The sequence below is a fragment of the Orussus abietinus genome, unplaced genomic scaffold (assembly GCF_000612105.2).
Source record: "Orussus abietinus isolate OABI.00-Male unplaced genomic scaffold, Oabi_2.0 scaffold193, whole genome shotgun sequence".
NCBI classification, from domain to species: domain Eukaryota; kingdom Metazoa; phylum Arthropoda; class Insecta; order Hymenoptera; family Orussidae; genus Orussus; species Orussus abietinus.
Genome location: NW_019395180.1, coordinates 1 through 22,964, shown reverse-complemented (window position 1 = coordinate 22,964; position 22,964 = coordinate 1). Strand labels below are relative to the sequence as shown.

The 22,964-nt window shown below is 36.6% G+C and overlaps 1 protein-coding gene across 1 annotated transcript; it reads left to right on the top strand.

The window, feature by feature from the left end:
- Positions 1 to 19,757: 19,757 nt before the first annotated feature.
- On the top strand, positions 19,758 to 20,024 carry LOC105695896. The gene has a single exon (XM_023433678.1). The coding sequence runs from the start codon at positions 19,818 to 19,820 to the stop codon at positions 20,022 to 20,024; it is 207 nt and encodes a 68-aa protein (XP_023289446.1). The 5' UTR covers positions 19,758 to 19,817.
- Positions 20,025 to 22,964: the final 2,940 nt, after the last annotated feature.

Here is a 22,964-nt window from a genome sequence, read left to right as displayed (position 1 = left end):
GATTTATATCATAAATTATCAAAAGAGCGGCGTTTTTTGCAAAAGGGTTTTAAAAAATGTAATTGTGTCTATGTAAATGTAATAAATGTCTGTAAGGCTGTTGCTGTCGCCATCATGGTAAAATTTTAACTTTAACTCACATTTTTGCCTTAATTATAGCGCAAAAAACGTATTTTTTGTGTGTATTAAAATTCAATCAATGTTTTATTTAGTCAATGTGAGTTAAAATTAAAATTTTACCATGATGGCGATAGCGACGGCCTTACAGATTGAGAATCTTTTTGAATTCTTTGTTTCAGATCACCAGGAGGGCTTCAATCATCTACGCCAGTAACAAATAATTCTTTTTTACTACTCTACGGTTGTAGTAATAAAGAAATAAATATGTATATCTTACTAAAAAAAAAAATGTTCCAGTATTCTCCTACATTAGACTTTTCATGAAAAAAAATTTTGTGCCATTATATGCAGTACTTTTTGAGAAAAAAATTGTCAGAAATGTGTAATTTTTCGATATTCACAGCCCCTTAAACGGATAGCTCACGGAATGTAAATATTTTATATGATTTCGATGTACGTCTGTCGCATGCAATGTATGGGAATGAAGTGGTACTTCGTAAAAAAACGTCGATCAGGTGGAACTTCCTGTAGTGACGTTTTGTAAAAAAAAAATACGTCGATCAGGCGAAAGCCACTACAGTGACTCTCCGTGATTAAAAGATTAAACATTGTGCTGTAAAAATCACTCAACTATGAGAGCGATCGAAGCTTGTCGAACTCGATGGAGTTGGAAATCGTAATCGTACCAACGATCTTTGCTCATAGACATTTTTTATTCGTGCTGTATTCTGGTGATCACGGATCAACGAAAATACTGAGCGGTGTTTTAATCGGACAGATCGGCTGATGGAAAAGCTACATATCCTGGATATGACCGGGACATCGAAATCTGTAATGGAATCGATGATGTTCGCTTTGGACCAATAGTAAATCTGAATTCAGAGTAGCTGTCCTTAAAAACGAAATAAAATCAATTGTATCGGCATTCACTACATCCACATTAAATGAATTATAGTCTTTATTATATAATTATAATCTTACGACGTCCTTTTCCTTCTGAGAATACTTCTAAGCCATTTGATATAAAAATATAAAGTTCTGTTTTGTTATTTTTTGAATTCCAAATCACACTTAAAATCTGCCCGGAAATCCGCCCCAATAGAGCCACTTATGTCCGTTTTGAAAAAAAAAGAAAATGTTCACACGTACAATTGTTATACAAATGCAATGGGAATTCAAACAAACGTTATTTCACAAGGATGAAGTAACAAATACTTATGGCAGTTACAGTTTTGTTGAGAGTCAATGTCAATAAATACTCCATTAGTTCTCCTTAACTATTAATTTTAATTTTAATTTTTTACGTCTATGTAGTTTACAAAATGTTTTATTTACTGGAAGTATACATTGTCGGAGATCTTATAGCTCATATTCGTCGCAAAAATGATACTAATGAAAAACGTTAAAAAAAAATCCATCTAACTATCGGAGTTTCATTACAGAATGCACATGTCGTTTGGGTGTTCTGCTCGAAAGCAAAGTCTACAGGGTTCATCAAATCTCCTAATCTATTTTCTGTGTATCCACTTTTATACCAAAAGTACTAGACTATTCCGAGATACAAAAACATAATTCTTTATATCTCTGGGAAGACAACTGATTATGTACAAAAGATTGTAATTAATAATATTATTTCTTAGGTGAAGGTTAACGTCGTTATCATGCAACGGTACACCGTCAAGAAACCGCCTAACCTAATTCTTCCATGTTTTGAATTCATAAACATCTAGAATTTTTTATATCTCTGGGAAGACAACTGGTTATGTACAAAAGATTGTAATTAATAATAATATTTCTTAGGAGAAGGTTAACGTCGTTATCATGCAACGGTACATTGTGAAGAAACCACCTAACCTAATTCTTCCATGTTTTGAATTCATAAACATCTAGAGTTTTTTATATCTCTGGGAAGACAACTGATTATGTACAAAAGATTGTAATTAATAATAATATTTCTTAGGTGAAGGTTAACGTCGTTATCATGCAACGGTACATCGTCAAGAAACCGCCTAACCTAATTCTTCCATGTTTTGAATTCATAAACATCTAGAGGTTGGATTCGTCGAGTAGTACACCTTGTGGTATCGTCATAATTATAATTTTTTTACCCACAGGTTTTGCATTGTGTACATCTTGTTCACAGTATCCACTCCAAGAATTTAGTAACAACACACTTTTTTTATTGGTTTGAGGAAAAAACTTGTTCCAATCAGATTTTGAAATGCGCTGCAGCATTGAAATACATTTCGAATTAACGACATATGAGCCGCTCAGTGCACACATTGATTAACTCCATAAAACAAAAAGTTGAGAAATGCGATGGAGTAATGTAGATTCTTTTTTAAAATTCCTATTATAATATAACTTCAAATATATAATGTAGAATACATAAATACAGTTATAGTTTTCATCTAACGGTTTATAAAATTAATGAGAAAGAATAGGCAAAAAATAATCGTCTGCATTTTATATCGACAAATGTTTTTGCAGGTATTAAATTTCCTCCCCTATTCCTGTATGCCAAACCGTTTGTTCCGTTATGCTTTTGTAAATTTTGTGCCCATTTATCAGGATTACGACTTCTTTTCCTCCCAATCGATGGGTTTGTTGGGGAATTTGTACCGTTGCAATCGGATAAATCCGAGAAACACGATAAACGTCTTCTTGCCCCAGACTTTCTGCTGATAAATCGTATCGAAGAATCATCTCTGCTTTCCACATCCACGTTGTTATTAGTTTCACTCATCTTGATTATAATGGTATAATATTTAGTTCTTTAAAAACAATCAGGGAGTAATGTTGAAAAGAGCAAAAAATATGTAGTCCGTGTAATATTGGTGAAGTATACGGTAACATTCAGCGTGAGAGATCACCGTTATACTAACTACCGCCTGCATTGCGCTTCTTTCTATCTGTTTGCTGATGCGATTTTATTACTCATATTGTTGAAAGGGGGAAAGCATCTTCAGCTGTTAAAAAAAAAAAAGCGTCGATGTACGGCCGCAACAGATAATCCAATAATACTATACTGCCAGGTATTCGTCTAGGATTTACATTAGAGTATGGAGTTAATCAAAATGGCTTCTAAAATAAATTACTTATTATTCAATGCCCAAAAAAATGTTGCCGTTTAATGGTGTTAATCTCTATTAATCAGAAAAGATATCATAAATATAAAAAGTTATGACTATACCAAGTGCTTTGACCCCTTAACTTAAGATTTTTCAAAAAGTGGAGTTAGTCGATGTGTGCACTGAGCGGCTCATATATATGTATAGTGGCCCATCAGCGGGTGGCTACTTAAATAGACGGGAAATCCGGCGTACCTCGCCCTTTTTCGCCCTTTCACGTCTTCCCTCGCCCCTCGCCCTTCCGCACCCTTTCCGGTCCATTTTCGCCCTTTCACACCCTCTCCCACCCTTCTTCGTTCTTTCTCACCTTTTCTCTCTTTTTTTCGCCATTTCATGCCCTCTCTCACCCCTCGCTGTCACCCACCCTTCCTCGCTTTTCCTCACCCTTCCTCACCATTTCTCGCCCTTCCACGCCCTTTCTCGCCCTCTCCCACCCTTCCGAATCTTTCTTAACCCATCTAGCCCTCTCTCAACCCTTCTCGTCCCCTTATGCCCTTTCTCACCCTTTCTCGCTCTTCCTCACTCTTTCTCGACCCATCTTGCCCTCTCTCAACCCCTATTGTCCCTCATGCCCTTTCTCGCCCTTTTTTACCCTTTCTTAACCCATTTTGCTCTCTCTCGACCTCTTTCGCCCATCCTCACTCTTTCTCGACCTATCTTGCCCTCTCTCAACACCTATCGCCCCTCATGCCCTTTCTCCCCCTTTCTCGCCCTTCCTCACTCTTTCTTAACCCATCTTGCTTTCTCTCGACTCCTCTCGTCCTCTCACACTCTTTCTCGCCCTCTCATCGCGGCACTCTCGAAGGTAGCGGTCATGACAATTGACAGTTTACCGTTATATTCATAAATAAATACAACGATAACTCAAATCGTTAAATACATATTATTGTTAATACAAATAATTTGATTACGAAAAAATGTGAAATCGAATCAAAAACACCTTCCCCAGGTGTTCGGAAGCTGAGTCTTAGTCTCTGAAGACCGGGATCAGTTGTGCGGACATTATATATTGTAATTAATAATGGCTGTTCGGACCCTAGTACATTGGAATTTTCCATACTTCTCGCGACATAGATAATAAATTATTAAATAGTTCTATATATATCGCATGTGTATTGGAAACTATAAATCCTAACCTTTACGTTGATTTAAGTCATTTGTACTTCATATTGGTCTTTATATACTAAATTTTTATCGGAATCTGAACGGCGTCCTAGGTGTTCGGCCATCGGTACACTTACCTTACGAGCTTCCCAGTGAACACGATTATATAACTGTTGGGTAAATGTTACGTTCTCGAAACTAACATGTTATGCAGCATAAGAGTAACATGGAAGTTAGATGTTAGTTATCATTTCCCACTCGGTAAGGTAACATGTTATATTAATGTTACATTAATGTTATAATTTCAGTTACCTTAAAATAATTTAATAGAAAAGATCATGTAATTTTATCCAAAATGTTATAATTTCAGTTACCTTAAAATAATATTCATTTTTCATAAATTTAATAGAAAAGATCATGTAATTTTATCCAAAATGTTATAATTTCAGTTACCTTAAAATAATATTCATTTTTCATACATTTAATAGAAAAGATCATGTAATTTTATCCAAAATGATATAATTTTTATTTTTAATTACTTTTTGGTACTTGACAATAGTTAGATATTAAATGACAGATCAGACTTTCAATTAAATTATATAATGATAAACTATCTGTTTTAATTAAATACTATTAGGATTTCATTCGATTAGCAAACAATGACTGATAATGTATATGCGCGTACGAATTAAAATCACATTTTACATACGAGTAGTAAACAAAATATGATATACATTAATCTTATGACATTTGACGATGAATTATGACAATGACGATTAAGATGATGTAATAAAATAAATGATAGTACCAATGTAGTTCTATTTTGTTACAAATATGTGCTGCATATACACAGTAATATCGGGACAGTAACATAATGTAACGTGAGAGTAACAAAGTTATGCTACATTTATATAGATATGATGGTAACAAATGTTATGTAACCTGTTAGCTCCATGTTACATAACTGTTAAGGTGAAGTGAAACACCCTTCAAATCAGTCGATTTGAATACAACACTTTTTTTTAAGGGTATTGGACCAAACTGTCCGAACTTTGATACATGACTCATGATCATCTAAGAATTATCCTGACAATTTCAAATTTGAATTTTTGAAAAAATTGTTTATCTTAGCTCAGACCAAAATGACGTCGAGCTCTCATATTTCGATCAATATAGAACTATTGAAGGCTCTGATATGAGAAACGAAAGTGTCAGGACAATTTTACGACAATTTAGAACACTGGTAATCGAGAAACTCGCATTTGAACGAGATAAAGGCAAAAAAAGGGTCTTACGCACTTCTGTGCTAAAACGATGGGAATATGAGGTCTCGGAGTGAAAATTTAGTTGACGTGGAAATCACAGATGGCGCAGGGTGTCCCACTGCAGTCAATTAGGGCCCCGGAAAGCATGAAACCAGAGGATTTCTGGAGTTTTACTTCGATTTCTTTATAATTATTGTACGAATACGACAGGTGAGGTATGCCATTTAGTACGATACTCAATATAATTCGACATAGCTGTCAATATAAAAACGAACGTCGGCAACGTAGGTATTTAGAATAATCTTCTTTACCGACGTCGATCGAGTTCCTAAACGTGTTTGACTTCACCTTAACTTCGGTGATCTTACAAGAACCGGTGTATCAACGCGGCTTGAGCGTTGACTGCCAGCTCGTTTCGGAACGAGCGGCGGGCTTAGAATACAGCCCCAGTACATTCGGGGGGAACGTTTTATCTTTGAGGTCAAACCGGGGGTGAGTGGGACGTTACCGACCCTCGCAGTAACTCGCTGATCGATACGGAGCCAGCCTAATTTGCTCCTGCCTTCTTGTAGCCTGCTTCGTAAAGTGGGCAAGGCCGAGCTTTCCGGCCGTTTCCGCGTGATCGTGCCGCAGTTCATAAAAAAGTCAGGCAAGGTGCCACCGAGAGAACGAGGAGAGGTTCTCCCGGAAAAGTGCGAGCGATTTCCGCCGCGATCTCGTCGGATCCCCGGCGAACCAATTGCCAATAGAGGTCTTTGATCGATATGAAGCAACAATCCACATGTAGCACCGCGACCTGCATCTTATTTCCCTCCTTCCGCTTTACTTCCAACCACTGCGGCGTTCTCAGTGCATCGTGTATTTGCGAAGTCACGTTCTCCGAATGCATAACTTCATTCGATATCTTCGGATGAAACCTTTATCGCACAGGAATCTAGGTATCTCACTCGCGAGGTGCGAAACAATTGGAAATTGTAAAATTGCAAAAGATGTGTTTGTTTTTTTCATCCTTCCTTCACAGACTTTTCAGTGCCCGTGTTCGAGCATGGCGAAACTTACCTATAACATGCAACGTCACACTTTACCTTCCATAAGAGGAAAGTAGTCACTTCCGGCCTGTGTAAAGTTCAGCTCAGGAGGAACAGTATTGTTGGATAGTTGGTGGTCTAGCAATGTTTTGGGATTGATGGGTGGTGGGTGGGGCACATTTATTAACGCATTCCGTGTACAACTAAATGGCTCATAACTCTTTCCAACAAATGTGTGAACAATTTCGAAGAATGATCAATTCTTCGGTTTCACCCTGATATCGCAAGATAGTGCCATGACTCGATAGGCATTCGAAACTCGGAAGCCGAAAGCCATGTAGGCTGAAATATAGTATAGGGGAGACCAACGTCAAATGTAACACGGGACAATTGTAACAAACGTTATAAACCATTTGTTCAATTTTGAAAAAGCGTGGTTAAGCAGTGGAAACTTTCCATGGATACTTGGAATATCTTGCAGTCGTTTCATATTTGTTAAATCAGGCATTCTCTTGTTATTTTCATTTTTCGTGACACGTCATAGGTCAGTAATATTTTTATGAATTTAATATTTTTGATGTATATTAAATCCGGAGGGGATAAAACTGATTTAATCATGCCACGGTATTGCACCTACAGATGTTTGTCATATGTTTAATGTATTTGAAAATAGACTGGCTCTAAGTTGCGGTAATTGTATATCATTATCAAATATCAATTATTTGAAAAGAGCCATCGAGGACAATTGTATCAAGTCACCCTGTCATAAATGTAACATGCGACATTTGACACTGATCATCTACGTTCACAGGGATAAATTCGATACAATATAATTGTTGCAGATTCTTTGAACATTCCCCGTGTCCGTAAAAAGATATCGAACCGTAATCCATATGGAAATATCAAGAAACCTGTTGCAAATTTAATTATGAGTAAAAGTCGCAGGCAGAGAAGGGTAGTCAAAGATTTTGAAATTTGTCATGAGGCTTCAATTAAGTACGTAAGAAGACTAAAAGAACGGAAAGAAGTGGTCATGGGGTCCAAACCCCATAACAAAGTTTTTTCTCATGAAAATGAATAGACTTTTTGTGAATATATTCGTAAATCCGCAGATTTATATTTCGGATTAGTTGCAATAGATATACGTAGCCTTGTACATCACTAAAAGTAAAATGGACCAAATCTGGATTTAATGCTCTGAATGTAAGAAATGGTCCCATGAAAAGTTCATCAATAAAACGGAAAACAAGATGGACCATTTCTACTTTCCTGTTCGAAATGTGTTACTAATTAAAAATGTAACATATTTATATTTATTTTTTTTTATGTTTCCTATATAAGTAACATTTGTCGCGTTCATACGTATTTACCAAAACATAGTTATTCCTTATATTTATTTGAGTATTCTTGTATTAATCGGTAGTATTACATTGCCCCGACGAGTGTTATAACCGTACCCTGCAAAGGTTGCAAATGTAACAAATACGTTTAGTAGAGAAAACAAAAATTGCTGATATTTATAGGATCTTTAAGCATTCAAATGTAGGCTGTCTTTCAGGGGAAGGTTCACTTAATATATGGACCAAGTTTCGATCGTAAAGAGCTGTCACAATTAATTGTAGAAATAACAATGTCAACATTGTTACAATTGAAGGGATTACGACTCATATGTTGTCGCCCTCGCTTCGTAAGTGCGACAAACCAAGACTCCTACGCAATCGCGTACATCCCTCCCTCGTTACGAAATTGACTACTGTCATTAACTATTTTTCAATTAAATGTCCATGATATAGTCAGGGTGAAGCAAGGCATATTTTGCAGCACTGGGCACTCCACCCTTTGATCCTCGATCTTGAGATGCAGAGATGTCGTGATCGAATCGAGTACATTACTATAGTATGTAGAAAACTGCGATGCAACATGTTTTCTGATACATAAACTTTGATCTTTGGCGTCTTCGTGGACTTTAATGCTCGCAATCCTGGAATTTTGGATGTAGAGGGTCAACCTTACCCCTAGTTCTCAAAAGGAACCTCTTAACACGTTGACTGCCACGTCACCCATATTTGGGTGTCATACCAGTCAAATAAAATGCGTGTGGCAGTCAACGTGTTAAAGCAGTACGCAAAATTCTAACGTTAACATGAGCTTCTGACATTCCAATCTTCCCCACCACCCCACATTTAGCCCTTCAATCGCGCACCGCAAAAACCTACTGCCACATTTCAATGAACTCACTCTTGAAAAATGTCCGCTCCTCCTCCGCTTTAAAGAAAATTCAACACTTTACTGTGGGTCAAAAGATATAGGACCAGTAAACCAAACTTAGCAGCTCTTTGGAAAAGAAAATAAATCCTTCGACAGATTCGCCGATGTCTTGATACTTCGAAGAAAGTATCAAATGAAGAATCTATCGGCGATTGCGGCCACGGAGACCGACCCCGTGGTGGGTGAAAAGGGGTAGGAAAGAGAGGAACGAAATACTATAACGGATTCAGAGACGGGGCAGGACAGAGAAAGAAAACCCAGGGCCGATCAATACAGGCAACTCCGTGACGCGGAGATGACGTAGCCGGGGCACTCGCACTCGCACGATACTTGAAGCGTGCGTAGGCGAATTCAAATGCAGCTGCAATACTCATCCGCATCATGAGCCTTCCCCATACGGGGCTTGGTCGCCCTATCGTGTTGCAGGGAAACAAAATAATTTGGTTACAATTACTATACTGACATGGTTAAAATCCTGTAGGAAGTAAAACCACACAAATGGTGAAATTTACCACATAGAATGGCAAATGTAACCTTGCGAATAGGTACTGTATCCATGGCGATGCGCCTAAAAGGTGCAGGGGTGATCTCCACTTGGAGTGGTAATATTTAGTGCGTGAAGAGGTTACAATACGCACAGGAAAATGGAAGGTTTATCTGGGAGCTGTAACCACGTATTATAATAAGGATATATACGTTACAAGGTTATTCTAAACTTAGCGTAGGCGAATTCAAATGCAGCTGCAATACTCATCCGCATCATGAGCCTTCCCCATATGATGCTTGCCCGCCCTATCGCGTTGCAGGGAAACAAAATAATTTGGTTACAATTACTATACTGACATGGTTAAAATCCTGTAGGAAGTAAAACCACACAAATGGTGAAATTTACCACATGGTAAATGTAACCTTGCGAATAGGTACTGTATCCATGGCGAAGTGCCTAAAAGGTGCAGGAGTGATCACCACTTGGAATGGTAATATTTAGTGCATGAAGAGGTTACGATACGCACAGGAAAGTGGAAGGTTTATCTGGGAGCTGTAACCGCGTATTATGGTAAGGATATATACGTTGCAAGGTTATTCTAAACTTGCCTATGTGATCGCAGTAACAATGGCTTGGCCCCATTAGTTTCAACAGCGCCGCCAGGTGGCAAAACTTCTCGCAGGCGATGCAGACTGCTCGTGTGCATATAAGACCCGTTACTATCCCTTACGTTTACGATACAATGATTCTACCCCTTCCCGAAGAAGAGGGAAAAGGGAAGTAATCGTCAAGAAACCACATTTTGAACATCGAATGGTATTTTACTCCTTAAGGTAGAAATGTATGAGAACACTGACAGAAACATAAGTATAGCATCCGAAATCGTAATGAATGTTGTATGTCGATGGTAAATTATTACATGGATATTCCCAACTATACACACATTGAAACTACTCGTTCCTTATAGTTACATTGACTAAATCGTGAAGTAACCCTTACTAGGTTCTTTTTACTATGTTACGCTGGTTAATGCAGCTTCCTCCCAAGGGTGTTGTCCCGTATGTTGCCTTGCAATAGGGTTACGATTACCACAATTGTGGTTTTCCTACACAATCTTTTTTTTTCCGTGCGGGTGTGCACTCTGCGTGCATTATACGCTAGTTGTTCCGAGTTTACAAATACAGAAGAAAGAATCGATTCTAATTTCAATTTAACAGATGAAGTTTTTGGAGTGAAGCACATTTGCAAGCTTCATTGGATTTCTTGGATGGTTTGTTCGCGAAATGTTCAATAAATATTTTCAAAGTATTCTTAATATGATTTTTATTTCTTATAAGAAATAAGATTTCTTTAGTTCCTGATTGCAAAATTCAGTATGTTACTTTGGTCTTTATTACATTTCATCTTTACATTTCTATCTTTACTTCATTTGCATAATTTGAACGCGAAATTGTAAATAATATGTTTCAAAATTTGAGCAAATAGTCGATTTTATTTATAAAATGTATATAGGATGTCTCATAATAAAAAGTAAACCTCTTAAGGGGTGAAAGAGGGTGAAATTTTGAAGTTGAAGTTCCTTTTCCAGTTTTCGCTCGGAACATTTTTCACCGAGTTATTAGTAATTAAAAGTAACCAATGAGGCGGCGCGCAGCCGGAGTCCGCAGGGGCGTAGCGCGCCGTAGAGCCCCTCGCTCATGCCGGACGTTCCTCCAGAAAAATTTCATTTTAATATGTCAAATAATTTAATAAATGAATGAATAAGGAGAAAAACAGTCAAATTCATGAAATAATTAATTTAAAAATCATTAACTACATAATTAATAAATAAATTACTGATTGATCGATTAATTGACCAATAAAGTAATTAATTTAGTAATCCATTTATTCACTAGTTGGTTAATTAATGAATTCCTTGCTTAACTGAATGTGAAAAACATTTCATTTTTTTTCAGAAAGTGGAGAGGCAGATAAAGGGTTTCAAAGCAAATCTAGTGTTAAATATACATTTAATTTTTGCAAAAATGTTTCGTTTCCATGTTTTTTGTGGCCCTGAAAATGCTCGACTGTTATTCGGTGACCCTGAAGAAAGCCGATTTCCTCACAGATCTGGCAAAAATGACTCCCAGTCGACAGCCAAGCGTGGAAGTAAAACTAAAGATTAGCGGAAATAAAATGCGTGTTAAAGGTGTGTCCAAAAATAAAACCGCCATATTAAAATGAAATTTTTTTGGAGGAACGTCAGGCATGTCCAGGGGGCCCCACGGTGCGATGCGCCCCTGCGGACTTCGGCCGCGCATCGCCTCGTTAGTCAACTTAAACAACTAATAATTCGATAAAAATTGTTCTGAGCAAAAAATGGAAAAGGAACTTCTAGTTCAGAGTTTCACCCCTTGAGATGTTTACTATCTAGTATGTACTATAATCCTGTATAATATACACCCTGTATAATAATCAAGAAGCTCGGTAGATTTTCGAACTAAATACATTTTACAGTGAGAAATTCGCAGCGTTAAGTGATGCATTAAGTGATGCCAGAAACGCGCCCTGCGCGTTGAGTTCGAGCAAGACGCTACAGAGTTTTGTACAATAAGGATCGAGATTTCAGGAGTGGGGGAAATAGAAAAATAATTTCTTCATTGCTACGGATAAAGAATTTTCATTTAACATTCTGGTAATCGATAAACTCGCGTTTGAATGGGATAAAGGCAAAAATGTGTCTTATATGCTACTATGGTAACCCGATGGTAATACGAAGTCGCGGAGACAAAAATTTAGTTGACACGGAAATCACAGATGGCGCAGAGTGTCACTTCGCAGCACTGAAATATATAGTGAACGGGAACGCTCGCCACGCTTAAGAATACACGGAGAGCTTCTTTCAGAGAGAGATAAATTTGGATGTCCCTGCATCCTTGTCGCACGAAGTTCGGTAAGCATTTGTCAGAGAAAGATGAAGCGATGGGTATCCTTAGGTTTGTTCGTTTTGCCTACACTTTCTACACTTTTACGAAAAGTGTACTCTTTGGCGTTCGTTTTGACGAAAGTGACGCAGAGTCGCTGTTCGTTTTGCGAGGGTATTTACCTCGAGTGTACACTTTCTCTACACTTTCTACCCTCGAACCCGAGCGAGGGCAAGAAGGGTAACCCGCGAATTTGGCGGCAAATTTCAAAATTGAAAAGACCAACAAACGGGAAAATACAACATTTATGCTAACATCTCAACGTAATATAAATATAAGTAATTATTAATGCATTTTCTTCGTGTATAGAACGATTTAGCGTTTTAGTTTTGTACATAATGTTTCAAACATTTTACAATAATTATGTATTACTACGTAACCGCGGTTGGAATGAACTGTAATTTTTCACTGTTGTAGTTAAATTGTTTTTCATTCTCCTGCAATAATATTCTGACTCTTATTGATCCTCAATACCTGAAATTCGTGAAAGGAATTTTCATCTTCCACAATTACAAGGTAATAGAACGAATTGTAGGATTTGAAGAAAACGAAGACAGCCCAAAAAGGAAGGTTGGAGGAAGCATTACATTTTCGTATTCATCATCGTCCGATACGGATAACCTCAAAATCGCGTACCTCTCTACTAAATCGGTCATTTTGGACTTTCGTGAGGTTTCTGGCGTTCGGGACGTCCATGAAAGTCTATCTACCCTTCTGCACTTTTCAAGAAAAGTGTAGTACCCTCGTTACCCTCGAATCTAGAAAGTGCAGTCAACGCGAACAAACTTTCTATGTCGTAGTTCTGTTACAGTGAAACACCGAAATCTGAAGAATGTCGACTTTCACCGGTGAATGTCAACATTCACATAGTCGCTTCGTGTATGTCCGAAATATTTGCTAAATACCCTCATTTCTGACTTACACCAGTAAATGTTGACATTCACCGGTGTGTGATGTTGACACACACTGGATAGGGTCCGAATGTACAACAATGTAATGAAATATTCGATCTTTCACCGACGTATTTGGTATCTGTTGACATTCACCGGTGAAAGTCGACATTCTCCAATTTCGGTCATTTACGATAACAATTCCATTCCCAGATTAACCAATGCTTGCACACCCTTTGTACCAAAGGAAAATTTAGTATCATTCACAATTGGCGCCGTGCAGTGGTAGTGCCAAACTTAATTTGTAATTGAACTGTGCGACAGTGGACCACGCAGGCGAGCATTTGAAATTACTATATACTTCAGTGCTCTGCAGTCAATTAGGGCCTCAGAAACCAGAGTATTTCTGGAGTTTTACATCGATTTCTTTATAATTATTGTACGAAAATTAAAGGTGAAGTATGCCATTTAGTACAATACCCAATATAATTCGACACAACTGTGAATATAAAAACGAAAGTCGGCAATGTAGGTATTTAGAAAAGTCTTCTTTACCGACGTCGATCAAGTTCCTAGATGTGTTTCACTTAACCTTCATCCAGTCACAAAACAATTGAAATCAATTATTATGCACTAAATGCAAACAATCTTTTTCCTCTGTTCATTCAGATATGTTATTAGCTAAAGAATTAAAACACAGAATTTATAAAACTATATAATTGAAATTGTTAAAAAACTATTGAGATCCGTTACAACCTATCAAATACAGAATGTATAATACTTCTGGTTCATTAATACCTATTCTCAACTAAAATATTAACCCTTTAAGCGCTGTCGACGCATATGTGCGTCCGACGTTTGGTCGAATATCGCTAGCACGCCCTGACGAAATTCGCCCATACGCCGAAAGTACTTAGCACCCAAAGGGTTAAAACTATTCAACTCCGGTAGGGCTGTTTCAGCTGTCTGCGGTGTAGCACCCTTACCGACGTCCTCTCCACTGTGCTTGCCGATCGGTCACCCAGTCAACACTGTTATATAACTGTTGAGTAAACGTTACGTTTTCGAAACTAACATGTTATGTAGCATAAAAGTAACATGGAAGTTAGATGTTAGTTATTATTTCCCACTCAGTAATGTAACATGTTATATCAATGTTACATTAATGTTATAATTTCAGTTACCTTAAAATAATATTAATTTTTCATTCATTTAATGAAAAAGATCACGCAATTTTATCCAAAATTATATAATTTTTTATTTTTAATTATTTCTTGGTACTTGACAATAGTTAGATATTAAATGACAAATCAAACTTTCAATGAAATTACGTAATGATAAATTATCTGATTTTACTTAAAGACAATTAGGATTTCATTCGACTAGCAAACAATGATTGATAATGTATATACGCGTATGAATTAAAGTCACATTTTTTCATACGAGTAGTAAACAAAATATGACATATATTAATCTTATGACATTTGACGATGAATTATGACAATGACCATGACGATGATATAATAAAATAAATGACAGCACCAATGTAGTTGTTTTATTTCAAATATGTGCTGCATATACACAGTAATATCAGGACAGGAACGTAATGTAAGATGAGAGTAACAAAGTTATGCTACATTTATATAGATATGATAGTAACAAATGTCATGTAACTAGTTAGCTCTGTTACGTAACTGTGAGGTTATTACATTGTAACAAACGTTATGTTATTTGTCAGCTTTAAGTTACGTAACTGCTAGGTTTGGTGTTCAGTGGGTAGTACTTTTCTCCGCCTACCCAATCATTTATTAATGTCTTCCGAGTAATATCGCAAAGAGTAGGCGATTAAAGTGAAGTGAAAGACGTCGAGGAACTTAATCTACGTCAGTAAAAAAGATTTTTCTAAATACCCACGTTGCGTGCGATAGCGACGGCCTTACAGATTAAGAATCTTTTTCAATTTTTTGTTTCAAATCACCAGGAGGGCTTCAATAATCTGCGCCAGCAACAATTTTTTTTTACTTCTCAACGATTGTAAGAATAAATAAATAAATATGTATTTCTTACGAAAAAGAGAAATTTTCTTGAATTCTCCTACATTAGACCTTACATGGGAAAAAAGTTTGTACCATTATGCGCAGTATTTTTTGAGAAAAAAATTGTCAAAAATGTGTAATTTTTTCGATGTTCACAGTGGTATAGCCTTTTAAGTCCTATGAAACTATTTCCTTTTTCGTCGCCTTTTTAATTTTATGCCCTCAATTATTAACTGCAATCAATTCTCCACAGATATCGACGATCCCTTTAAAATAACCCATTGAATTTGTTGATTCTCCATCAGCATATCTAACCCATACTTATAATTAAAGTTACAGATACAAAACTTAACGATTAAAATATTACCTCTTTCATCGTCCTCACACTTTTCAACATATTTTTAGAAGATTATAGCCCTTTAACATCCTGACAAACTACTTCCTTTTTCATCGCCTTTTTATTTTATGCCCTCGATTATTAATTGCAATCGATTCTCCACAGATATCGATGATCCCTTTAAAATAACCCATAGAATTTGTTGATTCTCTATCAGCATATCTATCCCATACATATAATTAAAGTTACAGATACAAAACTTAACGATTAAAATATTACCTCTTTCATCGTCCTCACACGTTTCAACATATTTTTAGAAGATATTATTCACTTTTATCTTCAGATTTCAGGAACCTCTTTTGACATACAACTATCTCCTCCTTTCCTAGGCCAATCGGTCCTTAGCAAAAATAGATGGACTCTTTCACATTCCCTACATTCTTTACCTTAAGGTGAAGTGAAACACGTCGAGGAACTTGGTCGACGTCGATAAAGAACATTTTTCTAAATGCCTACGTTGCCGACGTTCGTTTTTATATCGACAGCTGCGTCGAATTATTTTGGGTATTGTACCAAATGGCATACTCCACCTGTCGTTTTCGTTTAATAATTATAAAGAAATCGAAGTAAAACTCCAGAAATCCTCTGGATTCATGCTTTCTGGGGCCCTAATTGACTGCAGAGGGACCCCCTGCGCCATCTGTGATTTCCAGGTCAATTAAATCTTCACTCCGAGACCTCGTATTCCCATCGTTTTGGCATAGAAGCGCATACAACACTTTTTTTGCCTTTATCCCGTTCAAATGCGAGTTTATCGATTACCAGTGTGTTCTAAATTGTCGTAAAATTGTCCTGACCGTTTCGATTCTCATATCAGAGCCTTCGATAATAGTATATCGATCAAAATATGAGAGCTCGACGCCATTTTGGTTCTGGTCTGGGCTTAGTTAAAAAATTTGTTTGAAAAATCCAAATTTTCAATGTGTCAGGACAATTCTTAGATGGTCATGAGTCATGTATCAAAGTTTCGGACAGTTTGGTCCAATACCCTTAAAAAAAAGTGTTGTATTCAAATCGACTGATTTGAAGGGTGTTTCACTTCACCTTAAATGCCGATTGAGACAAATTTTGTATAGAACAGTAAAATGTTTTCTCAACATCCTTGAACCCTTTCGAACCGAATTGCCTATTGCGACCGAAATACTTTTCCAGTCGCGGTCTTCGGAACTTTCCTTGAGAGTGATATTCTTATCCATGCATATCACTCGTCCGCAGTTACTGCAAAATTTTCCTCCTTTCGCCTGACTTCGAAGGAATTCTTGCTTGAATTGCTTTTTAACCTTTTTTCCTTTCGTCTTTCCTGGGCCTTTCAGGAACGTCACTCCAAGGAGACCCATTTTGGGGACGGTTGTATTATCTGCGATTTGCGAGGTAAACAGGTCACGTAATTCACGTTGAATTAATCCGCAACTTTTGTACCTTCTTAATTTCCCTGGTAGCATAGACTATTTTCTAAATATTCCTTCGGCTTTATTATAAATATCTTAAGCGACAGATTTTTTTAAGATCTCTTGTAGATTTCATTTGAACATACCTGAAACGTTTGTTGAAAATCTCAGTGACATATTTAGTTTTAATAATTTAGAAACGTCTCGAAATTATATTTTTTAATTATGAACATATAAAATATATTTTTTACTATACCATGATTATTGGACACTTTATTTGATTTTAAAAAACACGACAAATTTTTGCAACGTATTCGTTCTGCTATTTCATTATGGTAACAGAATGTGTGATTTTTATTTTAAATATTTGTAAAGCGTATATAATGTACTCTGCAGATGATATGTAAGAAACACTTGTATTAAAATGTAACGAAATGTTTCTGTGTATCTGTAAGAAAAATATTACGGAAGAATATGAAGCTAATATTATACAAATATTATAAAATTAATATTCTAGAGTAAAGGTTTGGCAAATAATTCAAATGTCTGCTAAATATTTACAAAATGTACGATATTCGTTAAATATATAGATAACATAAGATAAATATTTTGTGCTACTGGGGTTGGCTTTGGTATTACAATTCTAAGGCTAGTTACAGGAAGAAGTGTACAATATGAATTTTATTAAAAATCGAACTGGAACCGGATCATTGGAACTTCAATTAATAATAGGTCTCGAATTTTGCAACATGAGAATATTTGTAGTCTGGTAAAATTATGACAGAAGTCTGTAGAATAAAATGCTAGCTCAAGTTTTATTAACAATAAAGTATTTAAGAAAGTATTAAAGAATTAAGATTTCCAGGAAATTTACGAGCAATTCCGTCTGCGATACCGATTACATACACAGTACATGCCTATTCAAGGACATATTCGTAAATTTATCCTTCAACAAGCGGCCGTATGAATTTTAATCAAATAACTTATTTTATCAATTTTTTATTCAATGAATGCCTGCCGCAATTTATGGAGGAATTTCCTTCGAGTTTTATATTGAGCGAATCGGAAACAGCAATTTCCCCTTAACGTCGATTTTTTTTTGCGTCAATAATGCAAAATACTAATAATAAAATAAAATATATATATAATAATTATACTATACTATACAAATAATTTGCGTAAATTATTCAAAATACACGAATTTAAATTCATTTCGCTAGATTTCATGTCATCCGTTTGACATATCACTTAAAAACGCATATAAATAAAGAAGTCAGAATAATAAATATGGATCGATTCTAAAAATGAACTTCGCTGATAAATAGTTGAATTATTTTCATTAACATCCCAGGCACCGCACGAAATACAATATCCGTATATTACTCGTCTAAATTAGGTCTAGAACAGGTACAGCAAACGTATATCGTCTATCATGCATCTAAAATAATTGTAGATTTCATTTCATAACTGAGGATTTCTGACATGCGTTGGTCGGATATCTTTACAGTTATTTAGACTGTTTTTACATTTGTGAAGACAACAGCTACGTCCCTCGTAAATAATAATTGGAAGTGTCGCACTAAATTGGCTGTAACTTAACATCGTAATTTCGATCTTAAAATTTGGTGTGTATCCTTCAGAGATCATCAACCCCTTTTAACCCCCCCCCCCTTCAAACCCCCTTTAAATCAGTCGATTCGAATACAACACTTTTTTTTAAGGGTATTGGACCAAACTGTCCGAAAGTTTGGCACATCACTTCTGATCATCTAAGAATTGTCCTGACACATTTAAAATTTGGATTTTCGGAAAATATTTTTTTACTTAGCCCAGACCAGAACCAAAATGGCGTCGAGCTCTCATATTTTGATCGATATACAATTATCGAAGGCTCTGATATGAGAATCGAAAGGGTCAGGACAATTTTACGACAATTTAGAACACTCTGGTAATCGATAAACTCGCATTTGAATGGGATAAAGACAAAAAAAGTGTTGTATGCGCTTCTATGCCAAAACGATGGTAATACGAGGTCTCGGAGTGAAAATTTAATTGACCTGGAAATCACAGATGGCGCTGGGGGTCTCTCTGCAGTCAATTAGGGCCCCAGAAAGCATGAATCCAGAGGATTTCTGGAGTTTTACTTCGATTTCTTTTTAATTACTGTAAGAAAACGACAGATGGAGTATGCCATTTGGTACAATACCCAATATAATTCGATACAGCTGTCAATGTAAAAACGAACGTCGGCAACGTAGCCATTTAGAAAAATCTTCTTTATCGACGTTGATCAAGTTCCTCGACGTGTTTCACTTCACCTTAACCACGCTTTTTCAAGTTGGAACAAATAATTTATAACGTTTGTTAGAAGTGCACCGTGTTACATTTGACCTCGGTCTCCCCTACATGTTCCTATGATGGAAAGGATTAGACAAAAATCCACGCATACATTCACGTTCGTCTCAAGGAATCGGCCAAGTCCTGTCAGTTTGGAAGGAGGTCTTGGCCCAACCTCTAAACAAGTCAAGAATTATTTTTTTCGATTTGCCACATTCTTGTCAGTCCAGAACCAGTCCTCAGTTTTCCCTGTACCACAGTTCAGGGTCATGGTGAAGCGTTACTCATCGACGTAAGAAATGTATCCGGTATAAATACGGACAATGGCCGAATGCAGCCGTCACTCGCAAGGCAAGACTGCGTCAGCTCGAAATACTCTCGAAGGAGATTTAGAGAAATCAGGATGAGGAATTTCGCCTTTGTGCTGCTCGGTGCAGTCACCGTGGTCATCGCTCAAAATAGCCAAGGACAATACACTAGCAAATGGGACAGCATCGACACGAAGAGCATCATAGACAACCAGCGCCTCTTCTCCAAGTACAAGGCATGCATTCTCGGCGACACAACCACTGGCTGTCCTCAGGAAGCTCTTTACCTGAAAAGTGAGTAGCCTTTAAAAAGTCACCAGATAATTTCATCCGGAACTTCTGTTATTTCTTAAGGTGAAGTGAAACACGTGGAGGAACTTGATCGACGTCGATAAAGAAGATTTTTCTAAATGCCTACGTTGCCGGCATTCGTTTTTATATTGATAGCTGGGTCGAATTATATTGTGTATTGTACCAAATGGCATATTCCACCTGTCGTTTTCGTACAATAATTATAAAGAAATCGAAGTAAAACTCCAGAAATCCTCTGGATTCATGCTTTTCGGGGCCCTAATTGACTGCAGAGGGACCACCCTGCGCCATCTGTGATTTCCAGGTCAATTAAATTATCACCCCGAGACCAATCGTTTTAGCATAGAAGCGCATACAACACTTTTTTTGTTTTTATCACGTTCAGATGCGAGTTTATCGATTATCAGAGTGTTCTAAGTTGTCGTAAAATTGTCCTGACCCTTTCGTTTCTTATATCAGAGCCTTCGATAATTGTGTATTGATCGAAATATGAGAGCTCGATGCCATTTTGGTTCTGGTCTGGGCTGAGTTAAAAAATTTTTTCCATAAATCCAAATTTTCAATGTGTCAGGACAATTCTTAGATGATCAGGAGTGATGTGTCAAAGTTTCGGACAGTTTGGTCTAATACCCTTTAAAAAAAAGTGTTGTATTCGAATCGACTGATTTGAAGGGGGTTTCACTTCACCTTAAGGTGATATGAAAGAGGCAGCCTATACATATCCAAGAGATCAAATCATTGGTGAAAGTATTCTCCGAATTGGGGGTACCGATTCGTTTCAAATTTTACCACGTGAATATGGAGGCGCCAAAGTAGGTCCTGAAACGCATGAAATTTTCTGAATTTTTCATTAAAAATTGATTTACTTATCATGGACTAAAACCAACATGACGTGTTCCGTGTACGTTTTCGATGTTTTACCTTTTCTTGGAGGCTTGGAATCGAAAATACAGAGTTTCAGGATCTAGCTCGAACAATTTAGAATACCGTAGAAATGGAATAAACAGAGTCAAATGGGAAAATATGGGAAATACTTTCCCCAACGATTGCAGGAGAATGCTGGCTTGTCTCGTGGTAAACACGTTTTTAGAGGAAAAGTTTAGTTGTACCTAAACGTCACAGATGGCGACGTTGGTTCTAAACAGTCGTTAGAATAATGAATTCAAGGGATTTCGACAGTTTTACATCGATCTCTTTATCATTACTTTACCGAAATGACATGCATTTGCAATGTGATTTGCGATTCCGATAAGTGTCATGTGGGGCAATAATGTTATAAGTTTAACTTATATGGAGAGGCCTCATCAATCGGGTCGGGGATGTTAACAAGCTTTATACCAGTTAATCTAGAGCCAAAATATGAAGACGTGTCTGAGCGTTCGATCGAATGGGTCTTAAGGTGAAGTGAAACAGATCTAGGAACTTGATCGACGTCGGTAAAGAAGATTTTTCTAAATACATACGTTGCCGACGTTCGTTTTTATATTGACAGCTGTGTCGAATTATATGGGGTATTGTACTAAATGGCATACTCCGCCTGTCGTTTTCGTACAACAATTATAAAGAAATCGAAGTAAAACACCAGAAATCTTCTGGATTTATTGTTTCTGAGGCCCTAATTGACTGCAAAGTGACTCCCTGCGCCACCTGTGATTTCTGTGTCAACTAAATTTTCACTCCGAGACCTCATATTACCATAGTTTTAACATAGAAGCGCATAAGACACTTTTTTTACCTTTACCTCATTCAAATGCGAGTTTCTCGGTTACCAGAGTGTTCTAAATTGTCGTACAATTGTCCTGACATTTTCTTTTTTAATATTAGAGCCCTCAATAATTGTATATCGATCGAAATATGAGAGTTCGACGCCATTTTTGGTTCTGGTCTGGACTAAGTTGAAACATTTTCTTCGAAAATCTAAATTTTGAAAATATCAGGATAATTTCTAAGTCCACATGTGTCATACGTAAAAATTTCATACAGTGCGGTTCAATACTCTCATAATAAATTGACTTATTCGAATCGACTGATTTGAGGAGGGTTTTACTTCACCTTAAATCTCGAGTAATTAAAATTAAAAATTCATAGATATCCATTATATACCATAGATATATCAAGGACAAAGTACTATTCATTCATTTATTCATTCATTCACCTGCTGTTGGAGTGGTTGGAACAACTGCGCTAAGTTTGCTGGGGCGTGTTCAATTATTGTTACCGTATCCTTTTTTTTTTTTAACATTTGTGACTATTTGTCATCAAGAATGTATGTTAGTATCTATTTGGCGTGTTATCTGTCCACATTAATTTAACTCGTTAAAAAAATAATCGGGAAATTATACAATTAGGAAACTAAATGAATAAATTTATAAAAATAAGCAAATAAATGGTACAGTTATTAATTCTTTACTAGAGCACCATAATGCTAATAATTTAACGTAGCAGTACCATTTATTTTTAATAACTTTACTCATTTATTTTCGTTTCCTTATTTTTATGTGATTCTTCATTAATTTTTTAATTGGTTATATTAATTTGGGTAGATGAGATGCTAAAAAGATACTAACATCCATTCTCGATGGCAAGTAAACGTAAATGTTGAAAAAAAGGACGCTATGACAGGAGTTCAACACGACTCATCAAGCACAGTGCCGATAATCTTAATCTTAATCAAGAAACTCAGTGCAGTTTCGAGCCAAATACATTTTTGAGCGAGAAACTCACAGCGTCGTGTGTTGAGAGAAACGCGTCTTGCGCACTTGAGCTCAGGGGGTCGACACTGCCATGTATTGGGGTGTAACGCTTTATGCACTACCGCCATCTTCGGTTGGAGTAAACCTTCTTCGCGAACTAAATTATTTGGCGGGCTATTCAAATTCATTTATTAAACGAAGGGATATTTTCGGGATTTAAAAAGTACTTGCAATGAT